The sequence below is a fragment of the Gallus gallus genome, chromosome 6, assembly GCF_016699485.2.
Source record: "Gallus gallus isolate bGalGal1 chromosome 6, bGalGal1.mat.broiler.GRCg7b, whole genome shotgun sequence".
In the NCBI taxonomy this organism is placed as follows: Eukaryota; Metazoa; Chordata; class Aves; order Galliformes; family Phasianidae; genus Gallus; species Gallus gallus.
In genome coordinates, this window is record NC_052537.1 from 15,622,235 (window position 1) to 15,640,260 (window position 18,026).

General features: G+C 42.3%; 1 protein-coding gene across 4 annotated transcripts; it reads right to left on the reverse strand.

The window, feature by feature from the left end:
* Positions 1 to 1,133: 1,133 nt before the first annotated feature.
* On the reverse strand, positions 1,134 to 16,179 carry VDAC2 (voltage dependent anion channel 2). Of its 4 annotated transcripts, XM_046942720.1 has the most exons (11): positions 15,657 to 16,179; positions 11,838 to 15,006; positions 10,829 to 10,883; positions 7,469 to 7,540; positions 6,378 to 6,427; positions 5,062 to 5,214; positions 4,926 to 4,978; positions 4,245 to 4,472; positions 3,217 to 3,367; positions 2,317 to 2,374; positions 1,134 to 1,670 (listed from the first exon to the last, which is right to left on the reverse strand). In XM_046942720.1, the coding sequence occupies exons 3-11, from the start codon at positions 10,860 to 10,862 to the stop codon at positions 1,579 to 1,581; spliced, it is 891 nt and encodes a 296-aa protein (XP_046798676.1). In that variant the 5' UTR covers positions 10,863 to 10,883; positions 11,838 to 15,006; positions 15,657 to 16,179; the 3' UTR covers positions 1,134 to 1,578. The 4 variants fall into 4 exon arrangements, with proteins under 4 accessions (XP_046798676.1, XP_015143678.1, XP_040558176.1 ...); XM_015288192.4 differs by lacking the exons at positions 11,838 to 15,006; positions 15,657 to 16,179 and adding an exon at positions 11,284 to 11,394; XM_040702242.2 differs by lacking the exons at positions 11,838 to 15,006; positions 15,657 to 16,179 and adding an exon at positions 11,217 to 11,394.
* Positions 16,180 to 18,026: the final 1,847 nt, after the last annotated feature.

Genomic DNA, 18,026 nt, shown 5'->3' on the forward strand with positions numbered 1-18,026 from the left:
CTGCCCAAAAGGCTGAGCTGACAGTCTTCTCAGAAGGTAGAACAGAGCTTACACGAAGAAGGTGGCTTAACAGTTCATAGCTGAAGGCTGAACACGGGCAGTTTACTGGTGCATTTAAGAATTTAGTATGACAGCAACAATGCAGGGTGGGCCAAGATCTCAAGTAAATAATGAAGACTTTTAGACGAGTTAAGTCTATGTGAACCAGTTTGCAAGCCACAGACGGAACTTCTTGATAAAGTAGCCCCCTTCCCTACAAAGGAAGTTACTGTGAACTAAAGGCTGCAAGATGAAGTCAAGAGACACACATCTATGTCAGCTATGAGATACTAAGAACCAGACCCAAGGCACTCCACTGAAAACAGTAAATCCCTCTTCTTAAAAGAGCAGCATGAATGTAAAATATTCCATATTAAAAACATTCACAGCTAGCTATGCTTGGCCTTAAGAGTGCAGTCTTAAGAGATTTGTCCCTCACACTACCATCTCCTTATTCTACTCCAGAAAATCTGAGTTTTTCTATTATTACACATTTCTTAACAAATATGCCAATATTTATCTGTCAATGAGAAAGCAAAATTGGATATATTTTCCTCCATTTCCACTTAAAATTAAGCCTTTATTTCATTCGGTTTAAGCAGAAACCTCTCACAGTATTTGGGCTAAGCAGGCTGTTGTACCATTACATTCAGTTGCAGTTGTTAAGTCTCACTTCATACAAATAAAAGCAAATAAGTGTTTGTGGGATTTCTTCCCCCCCTTTCCCTTGTGTAAAAGCATCAAGGAGCAGTTTGAAAATGCCTTAACGTGGCATGGAAATCACTCTGCACTCCTTACATGAGCAGGCCAACTAGTAATGCAGTAAATCTTGCCACGAAACAAAAGGGACTTAAGCCATTGTGACATGACAAATCTTACCTTACCTGAAAAACAAAACAAAACAAAACCAAATACATGACTTGCTTGAGGAACCTAACTGTTGGGTGAAAACCAGCTATATTCAGCATTGTCATGGGTGGGGTGAGTCCTTAATCGCACAAAGATACAGAGCACTACATCTTGAGTTAGCATTAGTTAGAACTTAACTGAGCACTACCCTATTATCTTAACTCTTAAAATATCTGAGGCATAAGTATGTGTGTATTTGTTTTATTCATAATTTGAGTCATCTTGGGATACCAAATGTATTTCTACTTAAGGTGATTTGACAAAACTGTTGACCTCATTTCAAGATATCCACTGATCGATTTTCCATTCAACAGCAATACCCAATGTCAAAAGGAACATAAAACAAACATGCACACAATTGTACAGTTTTCTCAGATGTCTATTTCATTATTTGTGGGTAGCGCATTGAACAGTTAAATACATTTAAATAATGTTTAAGTGACTGCGCTAGTGCAGACTTGTAACTAGACGGGTAACCAATTTAACTAGAAACCAGCTAACAAGTAACTGTCTAAATACAAATACAGCTCTTGTACTCTTTTTGGGAAAAAGCCTGCTGGTCACATTGGAAATACGTTTTAAGGCCAAATTCTTCTGATATCCCTTCTCTGCAGCAGTTTCTTCACCTTTTTAGGCCTCCAATTCCAGGCCAAGACCAAGTTTATGGCCACCAGCATTGATGCTCTTTCCATCTATCAGGGCAGACAAAGTAAGCTTCACACCTGTAAAATTTTAAAGATTATGTTTACAACACATAAGCAAAGTAGCTTTCATGCAACTCAATCTCTGTCATTATAAGTCTAAGTTGTATCCCTTATTACTTCAGAGCAAAGTTACCTACGTTCATTTACATACAAAATCTACTGAAAGCTAGTTATGTGCACCCAACAAACTAGATACCTTTTTTAAATACCATTTTATAAACTGGATATCCAAAGACTTCATTTGATAAATACAAAGAATTCTTCTTCCTTAAGGTGTGCATTAAGAAGGAAAACTATGCACAGAAAGACAGATTTGTCAGGGAACGCAACTATGATTTTTATTGGTTTTCAGATAGAGAACTAACCAATAGTGATATAGCATTAACAGATGTTTTCATGTTTAAACAGAACAAGTTTAAAGCTAAGCTATCAAATGTGATAGTCAGCTATTAAGCAAATCAATGACGAATACGATGCAAAAATACCATTAGACACGGCACAATTTGTCTTATGTAAAGGTTTGATGTGCAACAGAACTTGCTGTCAAGCATCTACTTTGTCTTCAAGACAAAATTATTCTGAAAACTCAAAACAGTTGTATATAAATACACAGAACTCAAGTGTTTGTGTCATGCATAAAAGACATGGATGTGACAGTCCTTACCTGGCCTCAGGGTTTGGGTGTAACCCACTCCAACTAGACTAGAGTTGTTCACTTTTGCCTGGAGAAAATAAATGAAAGCACAGAAACAATTGAAATGTTTTAATTGAAGAGCTCTTTGTTATTATTCAGCAATTAGCAACATGCTACGTGTTCTTTCATTATCACTGTGCTTATTAGACTGTCTTCCTAGCTATGCCTTTGCCCCATAACCTACTCTAAAGAATATAAATCCATTTAAGTGCAGACAGGATTGCAGAGGCAGCGAGAACTAATCGTTACTGGAACACAGTTTGGCTGGTGAACTTCTCTCCACTCTTTTGAGATGAATATAGCAACTCACCACCAGTTTCTCAGAACAAATTGCTTTGGAATAAATCCTCCACATTCATATTATTAGAAAATAATTCATATTTTGCATATGCTTCAGAGTACCAATGTAACAAGGATGTGCATAATCCCCCCCCCCCCCCCCCCCCCCCCCCCGCATCACCTTCTCTGTAGAATTATTCTAATAGTCCAAGTTCAATTCTAACTTTACAACAAAGAAAACCTTCCTGCAATATGGACTTCAACCAGCACCTCTTACAGTTCTTACTATGAGAACTAGAATGTTTCAAAAAAATGTGTTTTTTTCCATCTGTAAGCTTACAGAATCAGATAGGAAGGGGTTTTTATTAAGTATGTGTAGTTCTGTACAGTAATACCACATTTCAGCCAGATTATAAAATAGACTTCACCGTAGGCAACATTTAAATACTACTTATTAATAATTACTTGGATTCCAAGACTAGCTCTTGCAAGACTTTTTGATTAGTCATCTTCTTTTGTACTAACACACACGCTCAGAAACTAAAAAGCTGCTCTGTTTAGCATAACCCTTTCAGTCAGAACCATACTTACAGAGATAGAAGCGGTGGAATCCAACTTGTATTTAGCTGCAATTCCAAAGCGAGTGCTGTTGCTACCAGCTGTCCATGCCAGGTTTACAGCAGTCTCAAGATTGTCACTCACTTTCTGGTAAATTGAACCGCCAAATTCCGAACCATCATTGCTGCATAGATGAAAAAGTCAACTTCTTATATCTACATAATTTTTTTTTTAAAGAAACAGTTCAAATTTCTATTTCAATAAGAATTTAGCAAGTTTGTTTCCCACTTTTAGACTGGATAATGGGAGATGAAAAAAGCTTCAAAATAAAAGTGGATTCTTTATATCATGCTTTGTAGCTTCCTCCACCTCAACTTCTACAAAACAAGACAGAACAACCCCCATTCAAAATAAAGTCCATCTGAAAATCAAGTTATGCCCCAAATAAACATACTAAAACAATGTATTAGATTAGAGTGAAGCATCATGTTCTTCAGGAGGTTTTAGTCGCTTGCTGTGAAGAACACCCAGAGTCTAACAACAGCAATTTGAAGGAAGTTCAGAAGGAAGATGCCCCACACTTTAGTTACACTCTAAGCATTTCATGCACCCATCCAATCAATACAAGAAGATAAAGCTACTCAAAATGCCCATAAGCAGAACTATTTTTGCTCCAGTAACTGCTTCTGGCCTACTTAAATAGATTGGTACCTCTAACAACTGGATTACCTCCTAAATTACAGTCAGATACAGCTCAACGCATGGGGAAAGCTCGATAAAGTCTTTTGACCAGCTCTGCATAACAAGCCTATCATGCTTCCAAGTATTTGGTAAACTGTAGCATGTATCAGACTGTAAATGCTAACAAGTCACTACTGAGTGTATTTAGCATTTTGAACAAGAAAGAAAGTAGTATTTATTTACAAAGTTTGATATTAAAAAAATCCCACATGCTGCTTAAGTGCATTGCAAGCACATCTTGGTAGTTTAAGCATGTATATAAAAGGAAGGCAGAAAAAAAACCTGCTTCTGTAGAACAGGACACAATTTCCAGTACTTACACATTGGTGTGAAGCTGGAAGTCTCCAGTCTTGTAACCCACAGAGAAGTTATTCCTTGTCAATTTTGATTTGGCACTATCAAAAGTCATTTGATAGCCCGCTAGCCATCCTTCATAACCAAAGACCGCTGAACCATGGATTGCAGGCCCAGCAAAATCAAAGTCAACGTCACAACCTAGGTTTAGGCATTCACGTTTATATGCTGACTTAATTTTACCACTTTTCTTTCTGAAACAGAGAAACAGTTAATCTTAAGACAGTTTGATCACATTCTCAATGAGCAGACAAATTTGAGCCATATGCCTCAACAGAACGCACCCAAATGCCATGCACATACATCCAACAGACTGGCCCAAAGCACAGGTAACTCATCAAGAAACTATACAAAACCACAAAAACATGTATTGTGATGAAGGTAGAAACATCTTTGTGCCTCCTGTAATAGTCCAACTAAATATTTCTATCTCAGAAATTAAGAGAGATGGACAGCTGTGAAGTGTCCAATACTAAGCCCCTAGAATAAGATGCAATGTGGAAAAGCAGAAGCCTTTAGCATTGGGGTTTGCTAATTGGGATCAATAACAAACACCTGCTGATTTGACAAACCAGATGGAACATTTACCAACCACATGTGTAGCATGATACACAAGGTAAAAAGGCAAAAAAAAAAAAAACCCTTACCCTGTATTTGGTGAGAAAGTTGTATCAAACGTCAACTTCAAGCCTTTGGCAATCTAATTGAAGAATGAGAAAATAAAGCTGTAAGTTCAGTTCTACTACTTAAGTAAAAGAAATGAATACTCAGCTAATCTACTACCTGATCTTCAATTGCAATTTCTGTTCCCAGAGTGTTATCTGTGTTCCACTTTTCTGTGAAAGTCAGCCCATACTCAGCCCACTTGTATTTGGTCTCCAAGCTTCCATTCACTTTTCCAGTGTCTGTGTTCGATGAACCAGATGTTGTGAATTCCTAAAAAGGACAGTGTCCATGTTATGCTGAATAAACATGTGATCCTGAAAGCCTTACAAAGTGACAGAAGAGAAAAGACCTTTCTTCACCAAAGATCTTGTTCTACATAACATCAGATAACCTGGTGTTCAGCAACGTAACATGGATTAGAAGAACGAGATGACTCACATCCACATTACAGACTTCTCCCTTCTCACCCTCCGCCTCAAATGCAGCGTGTACCGCTATTACAAAATAGAGGTTTATAATGCAACTCAAAAGCAAGACAGTTGTTACCCTAAGCATTCCCCTCAAAAAGAAGAAAAAAAACTTCCCAAAATAAGGTTAGGTCTGGTACTCTTGAGGAAAGGGAAAAAAGAAAAACCAAAGCAAACCAGGAGTCCTTAATATATGCTTATGTACATTCGCCTCCTGGGAAGGAGGTGTTGTAACTGAAATGGGATTCACACAAGAGCTTGAATTTTGCAGCAAGTTTTAGCAGGATAACCACTAGACCTTGACAGAAACAAATGGAAGAAGAACTACAGCTATAATAGGGCTCTTGCAAACAGTGTTTCTGTTGGAACTCAGGCTTCTACCAAAAAAACCAGACGTAACCCGCACTCCTAGTTTTTAAACAGCCAGTTATGCAGTTAAAACTTCCTGTTGGGGGTGGGGGGGGGTGGGCAATCTCCTTCACATCTTGCAAAGTCTGCTCTAGAAACAGATGGAAGTTGCAGGAGGTACTGCTTGCATGACCAAGATATCTATCATGGAACATAACAGCAGCAGTTAAATACCTTTTAAAGGGAATGCACAGTGCTGTTTCACTGCCAACTACTTCACACATGGATTAAGATGTCAAAAATTTACAGAAACAAAGATGTATGCTAAACAACAAAAAGTATGTCAAATATTTGTTTAGGCTTAACAAGAGGGACAACTAAGAAATCTTTTTATTTTACAAAGATTAAGACAGCATTTTTATTGTTTTTGTGATATTTACAATGGTAGTGTTATATTCAGAATGAAGTCAGAGCTTTAGGTGCTCCTGGAATAATCATTAATAACATTAATATAACCTATAAGCTACTTAATGGCATCTGGAAAGTGCTCATATATAATCAAATAAGCATCCAAACATTTGGCCCCCAGAAATACCATGAGTAAGTATTTAAACTCACCACTCCACTTGCAGATTTTGTCTTCACATCCAGTTTCACCAGCCCAAACCCTTAATAAACAGAAGTTACAGTTTAGAAGTTAAGCTTTAACTAAGACTATGAAGATTTTCTGTGATGTTAGTTTTCCCACATGTGCATGTATATATACACACATATAAGCATATACGTAAAAAATCCACTGTAGGCTGACTTCTGTTACACTCAAATTTCAGATGCTACAGCAGTGGAGGAAGTCATCCTAAGAACAAACCAGGAGTTCTGTCTGTCATCACTAAAGAATTAGCAAGGAATGGCCTCTCTGTTGTATATTGTAGTTATTACTAACAAAAGATGGCTTCCAAGGGTAAACTTAGTGACAGACAGAACACATTCTCTTGTTCCCTGGATGGTATCTACTCTGTACTCAGTGCCATTTAAAGAGCAATCCTATTGCATAAAATCCTTGCCTCAGCACTAAGAAGAGCTCAAAGAAAAAGTCTGAATGGGGAGTCACCAGGAAATACATAGCCACCAGAACGTAAGAAGGACTATGGGAGAATAATTTCATTTTCTTACACTCAAACTTGAGTGATAACCTTGGTGAATGAGCTCCCATATGCAAAGATCTGAAATAAACAGCACAGTTGCAACGATGCAACTGCCTACTTAAAAATTTCAGAGAATTCTTTCAGACTCCTCTTTTCTCTTGCTGTTCCAAAAACAAAAAAAAAAACCCATCCCAACAACAAAACCACACTAATGTTACAGTGGTATATAAGCCTTTGTGTACCAACAAATGTTTTGGCACAAAGATCCATAAAGGAAGTGCAAATGTACTCCTAAGCTGAGTAACTTTGGATGCTTCTAGCCTCACATACTGCCACAGCTCTTCGCTTGACATCAATGGGGTTTAATGCAGTAAGGTTTTAACAGGCCTCATATCAAAAAATCTCACAAAAAAGCCTCCACTGGCACATCAGCTGATAGAAATGTTTTAAATGACACACTCTCCTCCCTCCCCAGAAGCACAGGCATTTGAGCATTCACTGAACTCCACATACATGCTAAACTAGTCATTGCTGCAGCACGCTCGATACACTATATTGACTCACCATATCCTTTGTTGAAGATATCTCTGGCAGATTTGCCAAGGTCTGCATATGATGGAGGAATCGCCATTGGAGCTGAAAGGTAATGGCATAATTACAATTCAACCTTTTACTATGCACTCATACAAAAATGCTACCACAACGGTTAACGATGCTCTTTCTTTAAGGCAGATTCATATATCAGGGCATTTGCCAGTTGACAGACAGTACAAGCAATTACATTATTTTGTGAAAAATCTACAGATTTTCTGATGTTTAATGCAAACACCGAACATTTTCTTGGCACAGGCAGACTGCTTATTGTCAAGAGGTCACCAGAGAAATCTTTACTTTTCAAGTAGATTTATTCCTTGCATCTTTAACTATCACAAACCAACCGAAAGGTCACTGAAAACCAGGGAGTGAGAAATACAGAAAGCTGCAAGGCTGGCAGATATTTCCTTAAGTTTTACAAAGTCAGATGCTTACGGAAGTTATATGAGAAGACCCACAACGTTTCATTTTCAATATGTGAAAGTGTGCATATTTGTTTTGCAACATCACTTGCCCAATATTTGAAATGGTAAAGATAAGATTTGGAAAGGATCTTCAAAGGCTGTTAACCAGCAATTATTCAGATGAAGATCCCTCCTCCTACACAGGGCAAGAGTTTAAGTCCTGGGGCAAGGGTGGGGAGGGTGAGCTCCTTGTTAGCTTAAAAGGAGCAAGTCATACAAGTGAAAAAGGGAAATGGACTTGTAAAGAGAGCTCTTCTCAGACAGGGAGCTGCTGACAAACTCACTATTCAAGAACCTGTCGTTCAAGTCCAGATCTGACCCAGCTTCCCTGGCCTGGTGGATGCCAGTCTAAGGTCCCACACAGATCTGCACAATGCTCCTCCTCCCTGAGAGGATACTCTCCATCTCTGCCTTCCTCTGATGACTACTATCCTTCTATTTCAACAGTAAAAGGCCACTATAGAGGCACTCTAATCTGAAGTTTTAAAATACACAAAACAGAGCATGTTTCACAGACTTGGTGATTTCCCCAAAAGGGTCACAAAAACAAAGGGGAAAATACTAACACTGGCTAGATAAGCATCATAAAAAGCCTAAACAATCAAAAATCTTTCCTTTTAAAATTGTCTAAAAAATTTTAAAATCTTATTTTAAAATTAATTGGTCACATGTTTTTCTGGAAGCCAGATGAACATAATTCATTGTCTACCTCATTCCTGTGTGGGTTTTGTTTCAAACAGAAAAACACCTACAGAATCTAAAACAAATAATAAAGACCATACTCTCGCATATTCATTTTCAACTGAAAACACTTTCCATTCTCATAAAGCACTTTTAACCAGATTTCAATTATCATCATCTCACTATAGAATTGTTCACCTCCTGCAGATCTCTATATTAGTATATTAGTCACGTGGGATCAAAGCAGGTTCTTCCCCCCCCCCCCCCCCCCCCCCCAGTACTCCCCCATCTTTCTTAATTAGAAGTCTGTATTTTCTTGCCTTACCTACAAAACAAGAAAACTTGCCTGAAAACACCTGACCCAGAATTATTTCCCTTAGGGCATCATTCCACACAGACTGTTTAACTATAGCATCCACAAAAAATATTCACTGATTATAACTGCCACATGCAGCCTAACTGTATGAACCACTATATTTTAAGAACATTTATCGTATAAAAAAGTTTTGTGCCTTAACATCATTTTTCTACAATCCACTGCAGTTTTCCCAGGTGCCTCTCTCCATCCTCCTGAAGTCCAAGAGGATAACTTCAACTGCACTGTAGCAAAATCATCCATGTTTAGCTCCGTTTGAAAGAAAAACCAAAAAACCTCTTCAGCAAGAAATGCCTACATACAAGTCAGTAAAGCAATCTATCCAGCACTTGCTGGAGAGTATAAAACAAATCCGTTCCTGCATGGAGTAAATTCTTAAGAAAATAACTAATAATATAAGCCTAAGGAAAAGACGACTCAATAGCAGAAACAGATATGAGTCCCAGTGATAAAACAAAATGGTTTCTATTATTTATTCAATAAAAAGTAGCAGATGCAGGACAAAACTTCAAGGAAGAGTGGGAGTCTTCTCTCACCCCAAATCCCTGCTGTCCAATTCATTATTAGCTTAGAAGGGCTTTGAGAAGTTTTAGCTATGTACTCTTCTCCTGAGCAGGGCCAACTACCATCTCCAGAATAATTATTACTAGTTTAGAAGCGTTAAAAGGCATGTCTGTGCTAAAGGCTACTACATAGAAAAATATATGACTGCATAAATAAGCTTCTCTTTCAACTTTAATGTTCCCAAGCTGACTATACATTCATTACAGACAAGAGATTTATGCCAAGGCCCTAAGGTTTAAACAATATTTTTTAAGTGTCTATACCTAAATTAATAGAATTACTGCAGTAAAAGGATACTGCTGTTCTTATCTATCCCAGTGAAGCATCCTCCCTACTGCAGGAAACTGACTAATCCTTGTCAGCCACTCCAGCCTACAGGCCTGGGTTTCCTGATAAGAAGTTAAAACAGCTTACGGCCTTCAGACTGCTGTTTTAATTCATATACTGACAGGGACACAAGAGGAAAAAGCAAAAGTTAGTTGGGGGTACATGAAACACCTGGTAAGCCGGTGTCACCAGCAGAAAGCTCATTAAAGGCCAAAAAAATATCATTCCCGTTTCCTCCAGTGGTGATAAATTCACTAGATTTGCAAATCCTTGTAATTAGAAGTAATTTTCTTCGAACATGTTTTGAAGTGTCTTTCATCTAAACTACTAATTAGAAGCACCTAAAATAAAGCTACCATTTAGTAACAACAGGCTGGTTGTGACAGTAGGTATCAAATAATCCTCATTTAAAGAACACAGAAAGTACTTATATCAGGCAGGCATCCCACCCTCATTTTTCATTTTATCCCCTTTTCTATACAGACCTAAAAAAAAAAATCATCTGCTATTTAAATACGCTTTCTTCCAAAGTAAAAAAGGAAAAAAAAAACTGTCAAGACGTGTGAAGGCTGTCACAATTATTACATCACAGCTTTCTTTCGAGGCAATACTTGGAAAGAGCCCCACACCCAGTAATTAAGGTATGCCAAAGGCTTCAATAACCATTTCCGGACCTCAGGACATTAAGGATCAGCCTAGAGGGCACAGAATTAGGAAGAAAATACATAAGCACTCGTATATACTTTTTAAGCGGCAATAGCTAAGGTGAAATTGTATTCCATCATCGAAAATAGCAATAAATAGATGTTGAAAATACCGTTAAAAATATACCCGATCTCACGCTGACCTCCTTTACGCTTACAGCGCTACTAAACGAGAGCTACTCACTACCCTTGCTGTAACTGCCTCCCTACTTACTCCTCGGCGCCTGGCACGCGAGCGACGCAGCCATAGCTAGGCCAATGCACAGACTCTACGGAGAAGGGAGAGAGAGTCAAACAGTCGCAGGTTCGCTACGTGCTCGGAAAGCCGAAGCAGCGCGGAGGCCCCTCTCGCTGCGGGCCGGGCCCCAGGCCGCGCGGCGCCCGCTGCCGCCGCAAGGTGAACGCTCCGCGCGGCCATCTTGGGCCTCGCGCCTGACCCCCGCCGCCGCCGCCCCTTATGTAACCGCGGCCCGGGCACGGCCGAGGCCATCGCGGACGGCGGAGCGCCCCGACTCCCTTCCCCCTTCCCCCTCCCCCGCCGCCCCGTCCCTCCCGGTCGCCCCCAGCGGGACGCCGGGGAAGGCGTCCCCGGCCCCGCTCACCGCCCTTCGCCCGCGCCCCGCCCGCCTCCCCTGCCCCCGCGGGACGAGCCGAGACCCGGGCCGGCACCTTGCTAGCGTGGGAGGGCGGCGGGGCCGGGCGGAGCGGGGCCGGGGGCGCGGGCGGGTCTCGCCGTGAGGAGGCCGCGCTGCTGCAGCCGCTGGCACTGGAGGGCGAAGTGAAGGAGACACCGATCCGCCCGCCCGCCGCCGCCCCGCAGGACCCCGGTCGGCCGGGGCCGTCCCGCGAGGTGCCGGTCCCCACGGAGCTCCCCGCGCGCCCGTCCGACCGCCCCGAGCAACCCCAGAACGGGGACACGAGACACCGGCCGTGCGGAACGCCGTGCCCTCGGCGCGGAGCCGGGCGGGGGCGGCGCGGGCCGGCAGGCGCTGATCCGGGCAGCCCCGGCGGCGGAGAGGGGTCCTCGGGGGTGGGCGGGGCCCGCGGAGGAGGGCGGCAACGGCCGCGCCCGGCACCCGCGACGCGTCCGCCGCTCCCCCCGCGCCGAGCGGGTGCGGCCCCGCGGGGTGCGGGACGGGTGGAGCGCCTGCCTTGGCTCGACTGCCTCCGTCAGTCTAGCGGCCCTCACGCGGAGAGCCCCGTACACCGGTCACGGGCCTCACCCGCGGCCCGCCTGGCAAAAGTGCGACCTGAGAAACTTCCGCCCCGTAACGCTGCCGCTCTGCCTCCGCTCACGGGAGGGCCCCGCGCACACCGGCACACACAGCGCGGCTCGGGGCGAGCAGCGACCCTGACAGCTCCGTACGCTGCGATTCCGTTCGTCGGGAACGGCCGGACGACAGCGCAGTGATCGCCTTGCGGCAGCCCAAGTCCTCACAGGCCCAGCGGCTGCAGCGCGGGCACTCCCTACGAGCACTCACTGTGTTAGCCATGGTCAGAACGCGTCATAAAAGTGAAAGCGATTTACAACTGCAAATTATATTTGAATAACATGAAGAACATGTTAACAAGCACTACCGGTTCCCCATAACACAGGGTGCAACAGCAGTTTTCCATGTTACTGGAGCAGACAGCCTGGCAGTAAGGCCCAGCAATGCCCATAGCATCTAGTTCTGTCAGCTGGCAAGCAGTTGGGTCTTCTTTGCCTAAGCCCCGTGCTCGCCCATCTGAAGACCCACCAGGTTAATGCATTTTATCCATGAATTAAGAAAAAACACATGGAGAGAACAAACAATAGCCAGCCAGACTGACTGCACTGTAACAGAGGTCTTGTTGACTAAAAATAGACCGTGGCATAAGTTGTTCATAATGTAAGTTCATTCTGAGTAGAATTTCAGTTACTTACATCAGAATGGTAGGGTGAAGGTTTTTTTTTTTTTTTATATTAGTCATGGTTTGGCTTTGTCATTTTAAGCAATCCAGTAAAGTACTTACTGCCCCACCCTGGAGGAAGAAGTTCTGAATCACTTATCTTATGAAACAATACATACACAGTACACACACTCCACAGTGAATGCTGCAGGCTTCTGCAGTTAGAGCCCATCTCCATTTCCCACACACTCCTACAATCCCCCCTTGTACCCCACAGCATAGCCTCAGAACCTCAGCACACCACAAAAGGAATGCCTTCACGCCTGCAATTCATCAACATTATTTTGGCCCTCTCTTCCTTGGGCCTGGGCCATGCCCTCAGCACCCAGCACACACTCAGGCGTGTACTCTAAATGGGTGGATTTCTGCTTGAAGCTGACCAGCTCTCTCCTATGTACCACTCAGCAATGTTCTCCCACTTGCCATTTAACTCTCTGCTTTCCATGAAGACAGCCATGCATATGCATGACTAACATCAATGAATCGTGCTTCACTGTATCACTTGTGAAAAAAAAAAAAACAAAAACATTTTCTAAGTTTACTATGAGAACATACTATTTCAATACAAATCCTGCTATCTATCCATACATTATAATAATGATTACTTGGAAAAGACATGGATGCGGCCAATAAAAAGAGAGCTATAGCACTCATCAGTTTCTATCAAAGGTTTGTACTTGCTTCTAGGTCAAACCTGCAGTCATTGTCTGCTCTCCCCTCTAAATTTGAGCCTTCAAGGATTAAAAATACAGTGTAAAAGAAACCTTAAGGTAAGCCTAACAGTAATTACCTGCATAAGCAAGGACTCATCCTGTAAAGGAACTGACCAATAGCATTCACCGCAGATGATAAAATTATAACCAGCAGAAAATAGATGGGAAATAGTTGGAGTTAGCAAGAACTGAGCTCAGAACCAGCAAAGCAGGGTTTGTTTTTCCACCAAAGGAGTGACCTCAGTGAAATTCCCTACCATAAGATGTTAGAGGTTTTGATGTGCTCCAAGGGAAATCAAACAGGTTTGTGGAAGACAAATCTGGTGAGGATTGCTAATTATCAATCCATTACATATGGCTATATGACCTTTGAGAGTCAGAAAACACCCAACCTACATGTTGAGGCATTGTTTAAGCTCACCTTGTTTTTTTTTTTGTTGTTTTTGGTTTGTTTGTTTTTAAGGCATTCCTCGCCTAAATAGTTGCTTAATTCATTGTCTGAGAGGCAGAAATACTGGGCTAGCTGTACCTTTCGTTTGTTAATACGTGACTGCCCTTATGCAAACCAGGTCCCTGGAAAACCCTAGGACCCAAGGAGGGCAGCCAGCTGAGACCCATACTGCTTGAATCCTTTACACCGACAAACTCAGTGCCTTCTTATTTCCCTCCTCCAGCAGTTTTATGCAGCTTTTTTTTTCCTCCCCAAGCTTGGCTTGAACAGTTAGGAGAAAACGTAACTTAAGTCAGCTTCTAAGATACACATAAAACAACAGGCCCATGCAGGAGCCAACACATTTAAATAAGCTGATATAGATGGACATCCAGATAACCTCAGGGAGATGCCAGCGAACAACAGAAAGCCTGTGACTTCAGAGATGAGAGGGTAAACCAAAGGCAAATTTAGGAAAGCCAGTAAGGAAGCAAACGTTTGTGGGCCCTAGTGACCCTAAGAGACACAGAACCCCTTGCAGTTACCTAGGTAACCAAAGCTGGATCCCCACAGTCCTGCACCCAAAGCAAACTAGAAGCCAGTCCTTGTTATGGCTTACAGAGATAACCACGCACTCTTCTAACAAATGAGCAGTGCTACGCTGACCCAACCCCAAACAAGCAGTAAAAGGGATGGCAAAGAGGTGCTGGAAAAGCGCAAAGAGGAACTGAAAAGAAAACCAAAACATACAGAACTTGTTCTTATTTCATCTTCTGGGTTTCCCTCTGGTTGAGGGTAAACTCCTTTCCGTCAGTTCCCCCCCCCCCCCCTTTCTGTTGTAGTTTCTATTCCTTACAGATTTTTTTCTTTTTCAACTCTGGTAACTCAAGGAATAAAGAACTTCTAAAAAGACTTAAACAAAAAAACAAAAAAAACCAACCACCTAACTTCTGCTGCTTACCAGAGCTACAACCTACCAGGTTTCCTGATATTCTAAAGCAAGTAAACTAATGGACTTCTCTTCAGGAGAAAACACCTTCTGGAAAGGGAGGGGCAATTAAATAATCAAATGGTGATTTGCAGGCAAAACACACTGAGAAACTCAAAGAGATCAGCCCAGTGCTTCTAAATGAGTTACGTAAGGAAGTAGATTTGAGTGATTGGTGCAATAGTTCCCACCTGCAGTAAATAGGAGAGTGACTGATCATTTCTTCTGTGTTAATGATGTCTCTCCTTTTAATTTCTGCTGAAGGCTTCTACTCCCTGACCTTGTGTTTCATCCGGGTGTTTCTCTCCATTTTATACTTCCAGATAAGACTGGAATCACAAAAAGGACAGAAGCGTAGAGTTTTTCAGTGATCAGACTCATATTTAGACCATATCCCTCATGCTGTTACACTTAGCCATTAAATCATCTGCATGTTATGGAAGAATTTTACTTTTTATAGGTCTATATTCTGTTACCTATGCTAGCAATTAGACAGTTAGGGCTGAATTTGTAAATGAACTTTGACCAAGATTATACACTGGAAAATGCCCCTAATTAAAAAAATGGGGGGGGGAGAGAGGGGGATATTTGACAGAAGTATCTTTTTGAAAGGCTATTAGGTAGGCTATTTTTGATGTGGAAAATATTTATGGCATGAAAATACTCGTGTGAGTAAAATTACAGCAAAATTACTCCCACAACCTTAGCAAATATCTGTAAGAGCTTCAGTATCAGCAGGTGTTGTAAAGCACTGAAATTTAAGCTAATCCAAGATAATGGTTATTCATAAGTCATCTCATTTATTTTCTTGCATTGCCATGAATTGAAGACAAAATCAACAAATACATGTTGGAGCCTATAGCAGATCATAAGCAAACAGCAGATATTTAACCAATAATGGCTAATCTTTCCTATCTTATTCTCCAGTCCTGCAAATACACACACCCTTATGCATACATGATTCCTTCAATTCATGTACCTGCCAAGTGAAGACTTGCAGCTGGAAGCAGATTACATCTCTGTAAATCCCTGACGAGTAGAAGGGGAGATGTCACAGAAGTCCAGCACTGCATTCATGGTGCAGAAGAGGACAATTACTGCGAAAGGCAGAGGCATGTCTCTGGGACTTAGAGGTCACCAGTTTTTCAGTCATCTCAAGTTTTTCATAAGCAGTTGAATGAAAATTACATGCCTTAGAAAATTCAGCGCATCAAAGGAATTACACCACAGGTTAACAGGCCTCCAAAATTTTCCTTGTGTAGGTGAAACAGATCTATTTGCCTGCGTACAACAGCTGGCTTGTCTCTGTGTAAGCCTTGTCCTGGTGAGGGGTGGGGGAGTTCAGCAAGCCGAAAGGTGGTTTTTCTGAGCAGTGTTCCCTGAAAGTCCTTGTCTCTTGCTGCAGCCACGCCAGGGAGAAGCCTGGATGCTGTAAGTTCCATCCTGAGGGCAGGGAACAAGGTGCAGCTGGATGCGTGCAGAGCAGTGCAGCCATATGCTGCACTCAGGAGGGGGGTGGCAGCAGCATGCCCCCAGGCAAGCCCTTCCCTCAGAAGGAAGGCGTACTTCCCTGCAATCATACTGTTAAGTTATTTACAGGCTGTGCTTTTTATGCTCAAAGTACTGCAATCGTCTTGGCAATAAACCACTCCCAATGTGCAGCCCCAATCCTGAAGGCAATAGCAATTACATTTGATTTTTGAGGGACCAAGTTTTCTTATTCAGTATTTGCTGCCAGGGCAGCCTGCACTTCAATGCTTTTCTTCCCAAACATATATATACCTTCTCCTCAGGTCACCTCTTCTTCTAGGGCCCTGTTGGTAGCCCAGGACAAGCACATCAGGTAACACAGAGCCATGTTGCACAGCTGTTGCAACCTGAGCTGCTGCCCAGAGGCCCCGGGCTTCAAGGAAGCAGCAGCCACGGAGCTGACATGCTCTCTGGCTCCCAGAGGATAAGTGTGCCACTGTCCCCTCTGCTTCAGCGAGGCAGGTGGGCCTGGGGTAGGGCCTGCTGTGGGACCTCAATTTTCCTTCGGTCCTGTGGGGTTTGCATTTTCACCTGGTTAGAAGATGTTAGAACATCAACATTGACCTGCTGCGTGATCTACTCTCTGTCCATGGCAGAATTGTCTTTTACAGAAACGTGACTGTGGGTGTGTATGGTCACACTCTGGCTAGTTGCTGGTTGCTCAGTGCCAGTGGAGGCAATGCAACAGAGCACTCCATCTCTGCAATGAATGTAGTTGGTCTAAACCATCTCCCAGGAACAACTATGCATACTTCATTCCAACACTGAAGAAGTGGGATGAGATTTCTGATGTGATTGCAGCTCTGAGATGCTACACCTGACTGTAGTTCTGAGTAGAATGGGAAGCCTCTACAGGGAACCCTTTGGGAGCAAACAAATCCCAAGTGATCTACGCAGGGAAACAGAGATCAGAAAAAACAGAAGGCAGGAAGCCAGACGGATGAGGGAGGGCTAACACAAAGTGTGACGGGAACAAAGGCAAAGGTGTCTGCTGAGAATGAAGAAATCTGGGGTTATTGTAGATTTACATGCAGGACTTAATTCCCTTAATTTGAATAATGATATTGACCTCTTTTGTAAAACCCAACAGAAGGTTGAAAAAAAATATGTCTTTCTTTACAGCCATTACATAACTGCTACTTTTTCAATGTCACATTGAAACACTTGTGCACCTGGGCATAACACTAACAGAGCATGTAATAGAAAGACAGGCAAGACATTGCTCAAAAATCTATACAGATAGAAATCCTCCACACTCAGAGGTGGCAGGATAGCTACAATAACTGCAGCCAAACCACCAGGAAAAATCATGTACTATTTGAAATGAAACCGAGCAGCTTCTCAGCTGTTCCCTTTCTGTCTGGATGGAAAATGTGTCTCGACTTACCTATTTCATACTCTGAGAACAGTTAGCATAATCTTACAGTTCAGGCATTTCAAGATTTTCCCCCATGCTGTGGTTTGGAGAGAAAAGTTTGGCACCATTTGCAAATGATGGAGGAGCGGGGAGAAACATGGGTATCCATGTATAAATTTCAAAACTAGCCCAGGCTGTATGCATCCAGCTAAGGAAATATCAAGAACTGTTTTAATGATCACAGATGTGGAAAGGCTTAATAAAATTTCTCATCTTTTACCTCAACACTTTCATTTTTCTTGCAAGTAGGCTTGGAGATTCAGCCAACTCAGTATAACTACAGTTACAGCCTGTCTGTATTTCCCCTGGCGATAGGGATAACGTGTAAAGCTTTCTATGAATGACAAAGTAATTAGAATAACCTAGATATATGCCTACAAGTGGGGTATACAAATTCCTCCA

Bases quoted from the DNA above. Each gene is read 5' to 3' on its own strand.
- VDAC2 (XM_046942720.1), bottom strand. From the start codon at position 10,862: ATGGCTGCGTCGCTCGCGTGCCAGGCGCCGAGGA. The intron at 7,541-10,828 runs GTAAGTAGGGAG...ATTACCTTTCAG, and splicing joins CGCGTGCCAGGCGCCGAGGA to CTCCAATGGCGATTCCTCCA. The intron at 6,428-7,468 runs GTGAGTCAATAT...CTGTTTATTAAG, and splicing joins TATCTTCAACAAAGGATATG to GGTTTGGGCTGGTGAAACTG.